The 14,846-nt window shown below is 39.7% G+C and overlaps 1 protein-coding gene across 4 annotated transcripts in view; it reads right to left on the bottom strand.

Annotated features, from left to right (window-relative positions):
* PHEX (phosphate regulating endopeptidase homolog X-linked) overlaps positions 1–14,846 on the bottom strand; it is a 220,965-nt gene that overhangs the window by 139,249 nt on the left and 66,870 nt on the right. For all 4 annotated transcript variants that reach the window (XM_045050691.1, XM_045050690.1, XM_045050693.1 and 1 more), the window contains 2 exons: positions 12,731–12,824; positions 10,163–10,291 (listed from right to left, as the gene is read on the bottom strand). In XM_045050691.1, coding sequence (XP_044906626.1) covers positions 10,163–10,291; positions 12,731–12,824 — 223 coding nt within the window. The remainder of the gene's footprint in view (positions 1–10,162; positions 10,292–12,730; positions 12,825–14,846) is intronic.

The raw sequence follows: 14,846 nt of genomic DNA, 5'->3' as shown, positions 1-14,846 counted from the left end.
ACTACCGGAATTGGTCATACAGAACAGCCCAGAAAATTGGAAGATACTGTAGGTCATCTATGGCATTACTTGGGGACATGAACGCTGTCTTTACTAGAAAGGGAAAAAGAAGTAAGCTACTAGAGCACAGGAGAAATGAGTGAATTGTTTTACACAGTAAGTAAAGTCTTAATTCTTCACTTAATAAGGTCTAAATCTGAAGTGTAATAAAAGATTTGTTCCTCTTTAACTAGATTAACCTTCTGCATACAGAATGTTTTAGGGTATAAGAAGAGACTTGTGACTTTAGCTTTGATTTGAGAATTGACCAAGGCTCTTTTCCTGACCAAACTTTAGACAGGTTCCTCTAAGCCCTCTTCTTGACTAGGTCTTGACCTTGGCCCCATCCTGTCCTTGCCAAGCCTGCACAGCCCAGTTTCAGCAAGAATTCTGGTCAATTTAGAGAGAATCCCCCACTCTTGATATCAGAGCCCCCTCCATTTCTGATCAAATTCCCCATCCTCTACCCTTGATATCTGATCACACTGGCCTGCCTTCAGCAAAAGTGCCCTTACTTCTGATGTTTCATCTTAGTAATTGTCCATTCACTGACTCCCTGGTTCAGTTTGTTGGATGTAAATCCCCATGGGTCTTTGCTCTATTTAGAGTTGAGCCTAATCTCTCCCACCTCTGTGATAGTTTTAGCATTTTTTACAATAGTACTGAATAAAATCTTCCTTACCATTTTAACAAGTATCAGAATAATTTTTTTTTCTTTAACAGTGTTCACTCTGTAACAAAAATATAGGGGTGCCTGGGTGGCTCACATCATGATTTCACAGTTCATGAGTTCAAACCCCACATCAGGCTCTCTGCTGTCATCACAGAGCCTGCTTTGGATCCTCTGTCCCCCGCTTTCTCTGCCCCTCCCTCACTTTCTCTCTCTCAAAAATAATAAACATAAAACAAAACAAAAACATATAAAATATGTGATACCAGCAAAAAAAAAAAAAACATGCCTATTGGTAGAAGTGAGATACATGAATAAAGATAAGTAGATTTTGGGGACACAGTGTCTATAATGAATAAAATGATATGGTTTATTTTTTATTTTTTTTAATATTTATTTAATTTTGAGAGAGCACAAGCAGGAGAGGGGGGACAGAGGATCCAAAGCAGGCTCTGTGCTGACAGCAGGGAGCCCGATGTGGGGCTTGAACTGATGAACTGTAAAATCATGATCTGAGCTGAAGTCAGATGCTCAACCTACTGAGTCACCCAGGTGGCCAAAATGATATGGTTTAACACAGAAGAACAACACAGCCAAAATGTTCAAATGGGAAACCAACTTCACCAAATTTTCTAGAAAATACAGTTAAAGCTGAAATATTTTTTTTTGCATTAATACTTAATAGAAAATTGTTCTTTGATGTACATGTTCACATTTCTGTCTTGGTAACTAAAGAATTATGAACATTTTTTTAAAAGCCTTTTTTGATGAGAAATCTTACAGAGCTTTGGGTCACCATTCCAGACATCAGGGATCACTCCTCAGAATGATATACATAGAAAATACTGGAGGGGCGCCTGGGTGGCTCAGTCCGTTAAACATCCGACTTCAGCTCAGGTCATGATTTCGTGGTCCGTGAGTTCGAGCCCCATGTCGAGCTCTGTGCTGACAGCTCAGAGCCTGGACCCTGTTTCAGATTCTGTGTCTCCCTCTCTCTCTGACCCTCCCCCGTTCATGCTCTGTCTCTGTCTCAAAAATAAATTAAAAAAAAAAAAAACATTAAAAAAAGAAAATACTGGAAATTGAGCTCAGTGTATAGACTGGGCCAAAGATATACCTAGAAAAGTTGCTCTGAGATGAAATCTGTGATAGCATCTGAATTAGCCTGTTTCTTATTGTTTTCCTCTTCTGAAAACTGTGTGAACATAAAAATGCAATGTCAACTGGTTGGACTTAAATTAAGCTTTCACTATATTTGTCTTTAAAATATTGAAATATTGGGAGGGGGCACCTGTGTGGTTCAGTTTGTTAAGTGTCCGACTTCAGCTCAGGTCATGATCTCATGGTTTGTGGGTTCAAGTCCCACATCATGCTCTGTGTTGACAGCTCAGAACCTGGAGCCTGCTTCAGATTCTGTGTTCTCTCTCTCTCTCTCTCTCCCCCTCCCCTGCTTGCATTATATCTCTGTCTCTCAAAAATGAATAAACATAAAAAAATTTGTTTAAATTAAAAAAAATATTGAAATAATAGGAGCAAATCTATTTCAATTGTTTCCTATCTCTAAAACACTAAGAAATAAACAGGTGCCTTTTATTTTTATAAGACCTTAATATCATAATAAGTAATTTCCTGATAAGGGTTATTAATTATTAAACAAGCCACTTAGAAGTCTCCTCATTATGACTGGTTTCCTCATTCTAGACAAGACATAAAATTGGTGCAGATTCAAGTGATTTTTCAGAGAGAAGCAGGGGAATAAAGCACTAGTTTAAAGCTACACTGTCTAGGCATGAACCCCACCTAAAACATTTGTTAGCTGTATGACACAGAGGTTAAACTCTTTGAGCCTCAGTTTCCTCATTTGGAAAATGGGGGGCAGTAATAGCGGTTATGGGACCATTATGTGGATTAAATGAGTTTATGTATTAAAAGCACTTAGAAGAGTACGAGATATCCAGTTAAACCTCAATAAAAGTTAGCTACTTTATTATTATTGCCAGTTTCTTAAAGCATAAAAACCCTCACCAGTGCAATCACAATAGGCCCATGGTGACCATTCCTTCTCTTCCTGGCTATCGTTGGAATCTATACCTAACCTTCATGGATGGGGATATCCACCTGGGGCCTTTACTGATATATTTCAGGTCTGAATCATCATTAATAATAAAAAAAAGGAAGGGGCACGTGGCTGGCTCAGTCAATAAAGAGTGTGACTCTTGATCTCAGGGTCATGAGTTTGAGCCCTACTTTCAGAGTAGAGATTATTTTAAAAATAATAGTAATAATAAAAATAATAAGGAAATGGAAAAGCAAAATATCAAGTGATACTTTAGACATACTTCACACACACACACACACACACACACACACACACACACACACACCCTTAATCTCCTGTCATTTATTTTTTTTAATGTTTTTATTTATTTTTGAGAGAGACAGAGAAAGAAAGAGAGCATAAGCAGGGGAGGGGCAGAGAGAGAGGTAACACACTCTATTTATAGTGACAATACATCATGAATTCTTTGAGGAGTCCCACTTCATATCCTGTGTATAACTTTCCATAAAAGCAACCTGTTAAATGTTTAGTTAACATGCAGTATTTTTAATTAAACATGGTCTTCCAAATAAGATTAAAGAAACAAGGTCGGTAATAGACAAGGGCCCGATATTTGGTTCTGCAGACTAAGGAGAGAGAATGCAAACATAAAAGGCACAAAATGATATCCCCAGGACATATTTCATTTTGCCTCCAAAGTACTGACAAAGATTTTAAATGTGGGAGATTTCACATAAGAATCTCTTTTTCTGGGCACCTGGGTAACTCAGGGGGTTAAGCATATGTCTCTTGATTTCAGCTCAGGTCATGATCTCACAGTTCATGAGATCGAGACCCTTATCAGGCTATGCACTGACAGCGCAGAGCATGCTTGGGATTCTCTCTCTGCTCCACCCCTAGTCACACAATCCCTCTCTCTCTCAAAATAAATAAACACTTAAAAGAATCCTTATTTCTGACTTCTCTCAAAAAACAAAAACAAAGTTTAAAAAAAAAAAAAGCCACACACACAAACCAGAAACCTAGCAAGGCAGGCATCTTTCATGAAAATAGCCTGAGCTGAATCCTGGATAGCACATTCTTTCCTATTCACCACTACTGTGTCCCAGACACCAAGGTCCAGAGGCAATTACTACTTATCATTAGACTTACCCTGGCTTTTGCTGACACCTAGCCAGCTTTACTCCTATATGTTATTTAATGTTACTCACTGCCTATGTTTAAGCTTGGAACCCCTGGCTTTCAGCCTGACCAAGTCCTTTGCAACTTCAAGGCACCGAATGCCTTTAACTTATAGACTCCACTCCACCCAGTCTATGCGCCAGTGAGAACCAAGATTCCCAGGTGCTAACCTCAGAGCAGCATCTGGAATTTATCTCCTCCTCTAAGATCATATACCAGGGAACCTGAAACATCCTCACCAAATAGCAGCTTGACTCCAACTCAAAACCCTGGTTCCCAAGCCATGAATCCTGGTATTGCTTGAGTCCATCCCCTCTGATATTAGAGGCCTGCATGAAACCCAGTTGGTCAGGGACCAATGACCCCGCCCTCCCAAACCTGGCTCTAAGCACACTCTCACCCAAGGACTAAGCCCCATCACATGGAACTCAAGGGATCCCTCTTCAATTCTTTAAATAGGCACTGTCCAATATGGTAACTACATGTCCAACACGGTAGCCACAAGTGGCCAACGAACACTTGAAATGTGGCTAGTCTGAAGTGAGATGTGCCGTAAGTATAAAATACACATGCGATTTCAAAGACTTTTAGGGGTGCCTGGGTGGCTCAGTCAGTTAAGCGTCTGACTGGCTCAGGTCATGATCTCACAGTTCATGAGCTCGAGCCCCACAGTGGGCTCTTTGCTGATAGCTCAGAGCCTGGAGTCTGCTTCAGATTCTGTGTCTCCCTCTCTCTGCCCCTCATCCACTCCCACTCTGTCTCTGTCTCTCAGTCAAAAATAAATAGACATTTAAAAATATATAACATTTATACTTATTACTTGTTGAAATGATAACATTTTGGATATACTTGGTTGAACAAAATATATTATTATAACTAATTCCATTTGTTTCCTTTTACTTTTTTAATGAGGCTGCTAGAAAATGTAAAATCACATATGTGGCTCATATTCAAGTTCTTTTGGCTGGTGCCACTTTAGGTAACAAAGACAACCACTGTCCAAAGAGTTCTGCAACTTCCTATTCTTACTCAACTGGCCTGTCCCACAGCTAGTCCCACATGAGTTAAGGCCCCATCCCACTCTCTGAAAGGCACGAGATTCTTCCAAATGCCCTCTTTGGGTACTTTTGCACTGAACAATTCTCCTTTTTGTACATGCTATTCTTCCCATTTCTAATTAAAATGGTGAAACTCCCATAGTTATGTGTGAGTGAATTAGTCTGAATGTGTATGTGTGTGCCTGTGTGAACATGCACACTTGCATATGGGAAATGGAAAAGAAATAGCAACTTGGAATTGTGTTTTCCCCAGTGAAGAGAACCTTGGTTGGTGGTGGGGGGACGGGCTTTCTCCTCTACAAAGAAAACCTCAAAGTGAACTGCTCAGGTCACTGGGCCAATCCCACCATTAAGAGGCTATAGAAACAGATACTGAGAAGTAGGAAGTCCCTTGGAGGAACCTAGGTACCAGTTTTCAAAAGAAAACTAATCAGTTAAAGGGGAAAAAACAAACAAACAAGAAGCCTGGAGGCCCCCACACAGGGTTTGACAAAGTCCATTTCAAACAACGTAAACAAGGAAATTTTCAATGATTTGAAAAACTGAAGCAGTTACTTGCATTAATGCAACAGGCTTAGGTAAACAAAGTACTGCAGTCTGAGTCACCAGCAGACCCTGCTCACATTAATCACCAGGAACGAGAGTCTGGTGGTAACTACCTAAGAAAATAAATGATACAAAGGTCTTGCTACTCCAAGTGTGGTCCCTGGACCAGCAACATCAGCACGACTTGGGAGCTTGTTATGCAAGTTCTTAGGTCCTAACCCAGACCTAAGGTAAAAAGATCCTTGGTAAAATGCCATGAGATTTTGCATTTTTACAAGATCCTCATTTGATTGGTGTACACATTATAGTCTGACAAGTACCTGAAATGTAACCTTCTGAATGTATTCATATGCTTAGCGATCTTTTTTGTAAATCAAACAATGGCAGCCTTCCTTCTGAGTTAGAGTCTCTGGAATTTGTCCCACTGGGGATCTTTCTGGGTTGTTGTTTTTTTTTCTTTTTTTCTCCTTTGGGCTGTAGTTAATAACACAGAATGTTTTTCAAGTAAATCAGTTGTTCCAGGTGGTTCTTGGATGAGAGCCCTGTAACAACGCTATAAAAAGCCAGGTATTTCTCTTATAAGTTTCCAACTTAAGTAGTCCCTGAGGCAAATCGCTCAGCTTAAGGGAGGCAAACAATTTATGTAAAATAGATGAGTATCTGCATTACTATCCCACCACTTCCCTGTCCCATGTATATCAAAATAAGGGGGAAAAGGGCCAAAATCCCCTTTATTTTAGAATATTGCACCCTGACACATGAAAAGGGGAGTGTCATACCAAAACTGAGAAAAACAAATTAATCCACATACCTTTCATATTACTTAAAACACTTCTACTGCCAAAAAAAAAAATACACAAAAACAAAAAAAACCTTCGTTATGCCTTGTTTTTATATCCTTCCCAGAGCTTATAATGTTACCTCTGTGAATATCTGATAAATTCTCAATCCATTTACTCTAAGCAAGGAGTGAAAGAAAACACACAATGGGAATATTGAGTATTTTGAAATAAGACATTAATTCTCCAGTGGAATTATTTGCAAGGAAACTTACAGGTTCAAATATAGTCTCAAACTTGGCAGAAAATTCCTCCAAAGTATCAAAAAAACAGCCATAATCCTGGTAAATATACTTAGATTTATGGTATTCCAAGGCAAACTTCAGGAAATACATAGTTATGTATCGTACGGGCCAAGGGCAAACAGCCCGAAGATGGGCCACTTTGGCAAGATTATTTTGAGTCAAAAGCAATCAAAACCTAGCAGATTCAGAAAAGCTCTTTACCTTACCCCTCAGCTGCCCACATTTACATTGGAAAGGGGAGCCTGTACCTGGAAGACAGTTAGTAACAAAGACTCCTCAGTACCTGAGTAATCTATTCGTACAGCAGGGCCACCTTTGTTTTCCAAACATGTCCCTGTCCTGAGCTCAGGAGGTCCTAGAAGCCTCATCTTGCTGGTCTTTAAAATGTCATGTCTGTGTGGATTCTCATATAAAACTAAACGTGGATTTCTCCTGTTAATATGTCTCATGTCAATTTGATTCTTGGTCCACCTAAAAGGACCTTGAAGGGCAGAGGAAATTCTTCCTCCCCAACCGTATCAACACATAATACCACAGTTGGTACTATATAGCAGCACATAATACCAACCATTTGAATTGTCATGACTTAACCGGCTTTATGCATTTGCCTTCAAAATCAGTGTTTGTGGACCTCCTGCATCCAAGTTGCTCATGTATTCGTATCTGAATGACTACAACAGATTGTTATTAGTGAAGGGGAGCAAAATATACCAACCCCAAAATACACCTCTTTGGCATACTGTTTATTTTGGTCTGATTATTTTTGAGAAGGTGCAGACACGGGAATCTCTCAAAACAGAGTAGAAGTTATTCTTTTGTGAGAGAAATTAACATTTATGAGGGAAATCTCCAATGTAAGGGCATCTTCCTCCCTATACCAGCAAGAGGAGGATGACTCTATCTCTAGAAACTTTGATCAATGGAGAAAGCATGGACTTAAATCTGCAGAATAACCTTCCCTGTGTTTACTGTGCTTTTCCAGGTAACCTACCCAAACCAGCCTGCCCACCCCTGTCCCCACATCTTCTCATCTTTTTCCTTAGCGGGGGATGGTAATTAAAGCCATGGCTTGAGCCATTTCTAGGAGTTCCTCAGTTTTCCTGGGTCTCTTCCTTGTAATTAAGAGATATGCACATTATTAAACTTGTTTGTTTTTCTCTTGTTAATCTTTTATCACAGTGGGGTCTCAAGAATCTAGAGGGGTGGAGGGAAATTCTTTTTCCTCCCCTACACCAGTTAATTGTGCCTTGGTATTTTGCTTCATGACATTTGTAAACCATAATGCATCACAAAGAAAATGCACACACACCCCCAAAAAAAACCCACCGTGGCTAAATCTAAATTTCTAATTCAAAATATACCCTCGCCTCCAGTGCAGCTGAAACAAATGAAGAAGAACACACCGCAAAGGTGAGGATTCTTTAAATTCATAACCTCCAGCTGCATCTAGACCCTTACTGCCTCTGGGCAACCATATTTCCTCAGTTTACTCACTTTCCTGCTCCCCTGGACAACTATTTCGTATCTTTTCCTCTCTCCTCCAACTATAAATCCCAACCTCTGTCCTCAAGTCAAGACTCATACCCTACTGCTTCCTTGACATCTCCAATTGGAAGTCTGATAACACCTCAAGTTCAACATGGTCACAACTAACTCCCTGATCTCTCCCAAACCCAAACCTGGTTTCCCACAGCATTCTTCTTCTCGGTTAAGAGCAACCCCATGCTTCCACTGAATAAGACTCAAAGCTCTCACTCTTGGATCCCTTAATGAATCTGTCAGCAAATTATGTTGGTTCTACTTCAGAATATATTCAGAATCTAATCTCTTTCCACAACTGCCACTGCTACCACCTGGCTCAAGCTACCATCATCTCTCACCTGGTCCCTCCAATAGTCTTCTAGCTAGTCTGCTGACTTCTGTCCTTGACTCCCTAGTCTCTTCTCAACACAGAAGGAGTCAACATAAGTCAGGTTACATTAGGCCTCTGCTCAAATGCCTGCATTGGCTCCCCACTGCACTCAGGATTAAAGTCCACAGTGGTCCACAGGCCTTACAAAATGCTACCATCCTCTTACTACTGCTCTGCCTGCGGCACCTACTCCTTACCCTCACTCACTCTGCTCCAGCCCCGTGGCTCTCCCTGCTATTCCTTGAGCCTTCCAGGCACAACCCAGCCATAGGACTTTTGTTTAATTTTTTTAATGTTTATTTATTTTTGAGAGAGACAGAGAAAGAGAGAGAGAGAGAGCACACAAGACAGAGGGAGACACAGAATCTGAAAAGCAGGCTCCAGGCTCTGAGCTATCAGCACAGAGCCCGATGTGGGGCTTAAACCCATGAACCATGAGATCATGACCTGAGCTGAAGTTGGACTCTTAACTGACCGAGCCACCTAGGCACCTCCCAGCCATTAGGAATTTTGCCTTAGCTAATCCTTCCACCTACCATACTAAAACAGATAGATACCACATCTAAGTCTCACATTCTACAAATTTTTGCCAAATGTCATCCTCACAGTGAGGCTTTTTGTGACCACCCTATTTAATCCTACAACCACCCCCCCCAACACACCCTCACCTTACAGCTCTCCCAATTCCTCTCTACTCTGATTTCCTTTTTTCTTTTTTCTAGGGTTTACCCATCTTGCAACACATTTGTCTGTCCCCCCACTGATCAGACTCAATGATGTCAGGGATCTTTGATCTGTTCTCTGCTGTATCCCAAGTCCCTTAGAACAGTGCCTGGCATATAATAGGTATTCAACAAGTATCTGTTGAGTAGGTGAATGAAACTAAATCTCATGTTTTATTAGCAGAAAGATCTGGTTGGGCCATTATGCGATTACAGCAACTACAAATCACCACAGATCACAGGTACAGGAAAGCTCATTACACTCCTCATTCCTTTTTTGTATATGCTTAGGAATTTCTGAAATAAATGGATTTCTTCTTAAGTTAATGAAAAACTAGACACAGAGTGTCATCTCTGAAGTAAATGTCAACGTTGTGAAGCTTCCAGAAAACAGCATAAGTAGAAAAAAAAACCTGCATTTTATTTCTATTTCTAAACCATTTAATAGTTGTTAAATATACTACAAATCACTTCACCTCTGGGTCTCCAGCTTCCTTATCTCTATAACAAAGAAGCCTGATTAGGAAACCTTTACCTTTTGTAATTACACTAGTCTAGTATCTAATCATAAAATTGTCTAGGCTGTCTCTGTTCCTAAGCATTGATGTTACACATTTAACTTCCCCAGGAGAAATTCAGATTCTAGGTGACATGATTTCATGCTTGTTTTCTCACTTCTAAATTTTCTTAATTTCCACGGCTATATTCTAGGTTTGAGTTTTTAGTTAATATTGTACTGTAGGAATTCCTCTTTGAAGCCAAACTATTATTATCTTTCTAGATCCATCACTTCAAGAGCTAGAAGGCTGACACCAGCCTGCTGACCACATCCATATGAGATCTGGTGGACTGCCACTGTTTTTACCAGTTGGGGGGGGGGCAGCACTTACCATTTCCTTCTTATCTTCCTTGAAGTGCACATCCACAAACATTTTTCCAACAACATAAGGGAGGGCACTTTCGATAAAGTTTACACATTTGTCCCACTGAGGCAACAAAGTCGTGGTCCCCTGAATTACCTGTGGGAAATAATTGATCCAGATTGGGGTTTGCTTGGCTAAAACCTTTTGCTCAACAAAATTCAAACAACATGAAGAAAACAGTCTACAACACAATGCACACCCCAACCCACATACGTGCATCAGATGGTAGGGCCAATGGTGAAATGACATGAAGAAATAAATTCTGCTTGTCTCTAGTTATATTTAAAAGCGAATGAAAATATTTTGACAGTGAAAATAATATATTTATCCCTTCCTTTCAATTTTCCCCTTAAATGAAGGATTAGGACAACGGTATAGCTTTTCTATCCAAGTGTCTAGATAGTCTTTAACACCTACTGATAACTGAAGTTCTGCTAGGAAAGGTCTAATATCAACCAGTGATCAAAGTTCCTGCCCAGTGAGGGCTTCCCCCGCTCTGGGCAGTACACTTACAAGTCCATTGAGAACAGGGCCCACTGTGAACAACACAAAAGGCATATTTACATTGTGTCATAGCAAACGACACACCCAGAACCAAGTGAAAAACAGATGTAAATGCTTTTTCCATCTGTCCCAATTAAGCCATTACAAGAAAACATTTACAAACAAGTAAGGAGGTTCCAAAGCAGAACTTGGAAGGTTCAAAGGTTTACTCTTGGTGATGAAAGTAAAGAAATAAATATTGTTTAAATTGTCCTTGGAGGTTCGAAGTTCAGTGCTGGAAATGCAAACTGAAGGCAAGGAGCAAGGAAGGGAGGCGCTGAGCATGGTGGGGGCGCCTTTTCTTTTTTTCTAATTTTTATTTAATTTATTTTTTAAATTTACATCCAAGTTAGTTAGTATATAGTGCAAGGAGCCTCCTAAACAATGTTCCAGCCAGACTGCTGGTGCAGAGCAGACAGGGTTAACACTAGAATTCATCTACTCCTCCCCTTCCTTCTGGCAACACAGCTCCTCTCACAGGTAAGCAATGAATCTATTTTGAAAATCTCTAGAGAAAGAGATCCTACAACTATCTTTGGCAATTCAAGGTCATATTTAGCACTTTACACTCAAGAAACATCCCTAATCATACCTAACCTCAGATTTTCACACACTACTTCTTACACCATTCTCTCTCATTCTTTTCACAGTACAGTTCCAAAGCAGCTGGGTACTATCTTCTATGTGATCCACAGGAGTTAAACACACACACACACACACACACACACACACACACACACACACACACGTTTATATATAAATATAAAATCTACTTCTTTTGTAGCTTAACCCTTTGATATGACCTCAAAATATAGTTGGTTTATGCTGTTCGGTACAAAGGTCAATAATCTAGTGACTTTCAGGGCCAAAATGTATCCAAAACAATTGTGTTATTGCTTAGTAGTAATGACCCACCAAAAATTCCTGTACTCACTTCTAATAACCAAAACGTCTGTGAAATGAAATCACTGCTTATAAAATTTGTCATTCACTTCTAATTGAGAGAACAATAAATTTAAAATACTTTTTATAAGTCACAAGCTATTTAAAATGCAAAAAAAAGACAGCCACAAAATCATTAGTCCTCTATTAATTGGAAAATTACACAAAAGCTTCTGACACAAAAACAAAGTAACACCTATGTAAGTGAAGAGGAAAACAAGAGAGGGAAAGAAGCAAAGATCAAAGAACCAGGTCAGGAGGAGAGAGGAAAAGTGTTTCAGGTAGTTGAGCCAGGTCTCTGAGGAAATTTAGGTCTCTTTGGCCTAGCAGAATTAGGATAAAATCAAAGACTGAACGAAAGTCAAGATAAAGTTAAAGACCAAAACCTATCCCTGAAGATGAAACTTCACCATCTAATATGTTTATCATGTATATTTTGAATATTCAGAATACCGAAAATGAAAAATAGTTACAAACAGATCAACAGATCACTAAGATATATTAATATTGTAATTAAAGTGACCCAGTTAAAAACATCGGGAAAAATGGGAATAAGTTGATAAGAGGGAGTGGAAACAATACGATGGTCTCTAAGAGACTCTTAAACACAGAGAACAAACTGAGGGCTGCTAGCAGGGTGTTGGGGGAAGGGATGGGCTAAATGGGCAATTAATGAGGGCTGAGATGAGCACTGGGTGTTATATGTAAGTGATGATGAGTCATTAAATTCTATTCCTGAAATTACTATTACATTATATGTTAACTAACTTGGAATTAAATTAAAAAAAAAAAACAAAACAGTAAGATTGTCCCAAATATTGCCGCAAATATCTTTACATGGCCTCATCAAAGTACAGCTTGAGTGTGCTTTACAGTAAGTACATAAAGTTTAACTTAATAAAAAGAAATAAAGCAAAAAGAGAAAAAAGTAGAACTTGGGCTGCAAAACTCCCCCTGTCCCATCCCTAAAAATGATTTTTATTGGATTAGTTAATACATGACTGTTCTGGCATGTATAAGTTATCCAATGATAATTTTCTTCAAACTTACCCGCGAGAATTCAAGCCACCTATACTGAAAGCGCCTGCTAAGGTTTGGAATTCTGGAGTAAACCATCCTCCACACCAAATAGTTGGCAATGGTCCTGTTAACAGAGAGAAATGCACATTTATTATAATTAGGCTGATATCGGATACTCTGTAGAACACCTTAGGGAAAACTGTTGGCAAAGCTCCATGGAGGTACCTCTTGCTCATACAAAACTATAGAACTTGTACTTGATAAATGACACAAGATGATACAATGTCAAAAAGCTCAATCCAAATTGGCCAGCTTTTCACCACTTAATACAGAGAGATGAAATGAAGATTTCAGCCCGAAGCCTCAGCGTGAACATTTTGCTTTCCCTCTCAGGGCACAGAATCCACTGCTGCCTAGTCCTTCAGGTCTAGAAACTGTTCATACCCCAGAATTATTAGGTGACTTGATAAAATGCAGATGAATTCTTACTTTTGGAAACAAACAGAAATACATTGGCTAAAACCACTTATCTAGACTCGCACCCTGGTTCCATACTTACATGAGCTTGAGCTTGTCACTTAACCTTGATCATTTTATCCTTTCTCGTCATACAAGGAGGGTGATCCCTATCTTATAGGGTTACTGTGAGGTTAAAATAAATAACAAAATCCTGGATAAAGAGTAAATTCCATACTGTTTGTCGTCATTCTCTTCCAAACATATAAACAATTCATGTAGTGCCTGTAACAGATATTTCTAAAAATCCATTACATTTTGTTCAGTGTCGCCTTTTTCTCTAAGCAAAAGATGCCCTGACCTCAGAAGGATACGTGATCTGAGTTAATTTCTAACTCAATAGTGATGATGAATTTTTAATGACCCATCCCCTCCTAGCTGTGCCATTACCATGGTGACTAATAACACACATTCCTGGGATGGCTCTTGGGTCACACAGCCATGTAAGAGCCATGTGACATGATGATGATATCTGGCCCATTAAAAACAACCCACACTCTCATTTGCATGGCGCTCTAACCCGGTGGATGCGCATTCTCAGCAATTAAATATATTTCACCATATATACCTAGTACATAGTTATTGTAATACGATAAAAATGGTTATTTTAAGGGTGCCCGGGTGGCTCAGTCGGTTAAGTGGCTGAATTTGACTCAGGTCATGATCTCATGGTTCGTGAGTTTGAGCCCCATATTGGTCTCTCTACTGTCAGCACAGAGCCCACTTCAGATCCTCTGTCCCCTTCTCTCTCTGCCCCTCCCCTGGTCACTCGCTCGCTCTCTCAAAAATAAACATTTAAAAAATAGTTATTTTAATTTACATAGAGATATACTAATGGAATAACATATTAAGAATGTTTTTAACAAATACAGAAATAGGAGTTTCAAAAGATAAAATGAATAGCTATTTTCAAAAGTCATTAATTAATCCTTCAAATGCTATTAGTTAATTCTTCAAGACACATTATCGACATAGATTAGGCTAATGTAACAATAACGTGGATATAAAGCCACACTTCATATGGCTGTCTTGACTATTTCAAAACATTTTGAACAAATATATGAGCTCTCTCTCCCTCTCTCTCAAAATAAATAAATAAACATTAAAAAAAGATTCAGCTTTGTGAGAGGAACAGGGATGGAGCTGTGCCTAAAGACTAGAAGGTATAGGACTGTGAGGCAGGATTATGAACTCTGGATGGGCTAAATAATTAGGAATTGCTTGTGTATTGGAGAAAATGGTGAGCAGGGTCATCACTCGCGGAGACAGGCACAAAGTCTGGCCACAGAGAAGACAAGGCAGGCAGCAGTCAGGGCCCAGTGTCTCGAGTGTCAAAGGAGGCGAGCCTGACTGACCCCAACGCCAGGTCTCCACGTTTCCCCTAGGCACAAGAGCTGTGCTGGATCCGCAGGTGAAGAGTAGAAGGAGGTCTGTGGCCAGCAGATACGCTTACATGAGTTCAGAAGGTACTCCCTTCGTGGGACAATGATGAGTGAGATTCAGTGGGGAGGTTGTTGAGATAGGCCTGACGGTGGTTGCTGAAGAAGCAGTGCGGTGCCAGTATGCTGGGGTTTGAGAAGCATGGGCACTGCCACTATAGGAGAGGTGTTCTTGAGCCTATCTTACATAT

The sequence above is a fragment of the Felis catus genome, chromosome X, assembly GCF_018350175.1.
Source record: "Felis catus isolate Fca126 chromosome X, F.catus_Fca126_mat1.0, whole genome shotgun sequence".
Taxonomy (NCBI): Eukaryota; Metazoa; Chordata; class Mammalia; order Carnivora; family Felidae; genus Felis; species Felis catus.
This window is presented reverse-complemented; position numbering and strand designations above follow the sequence as displayed.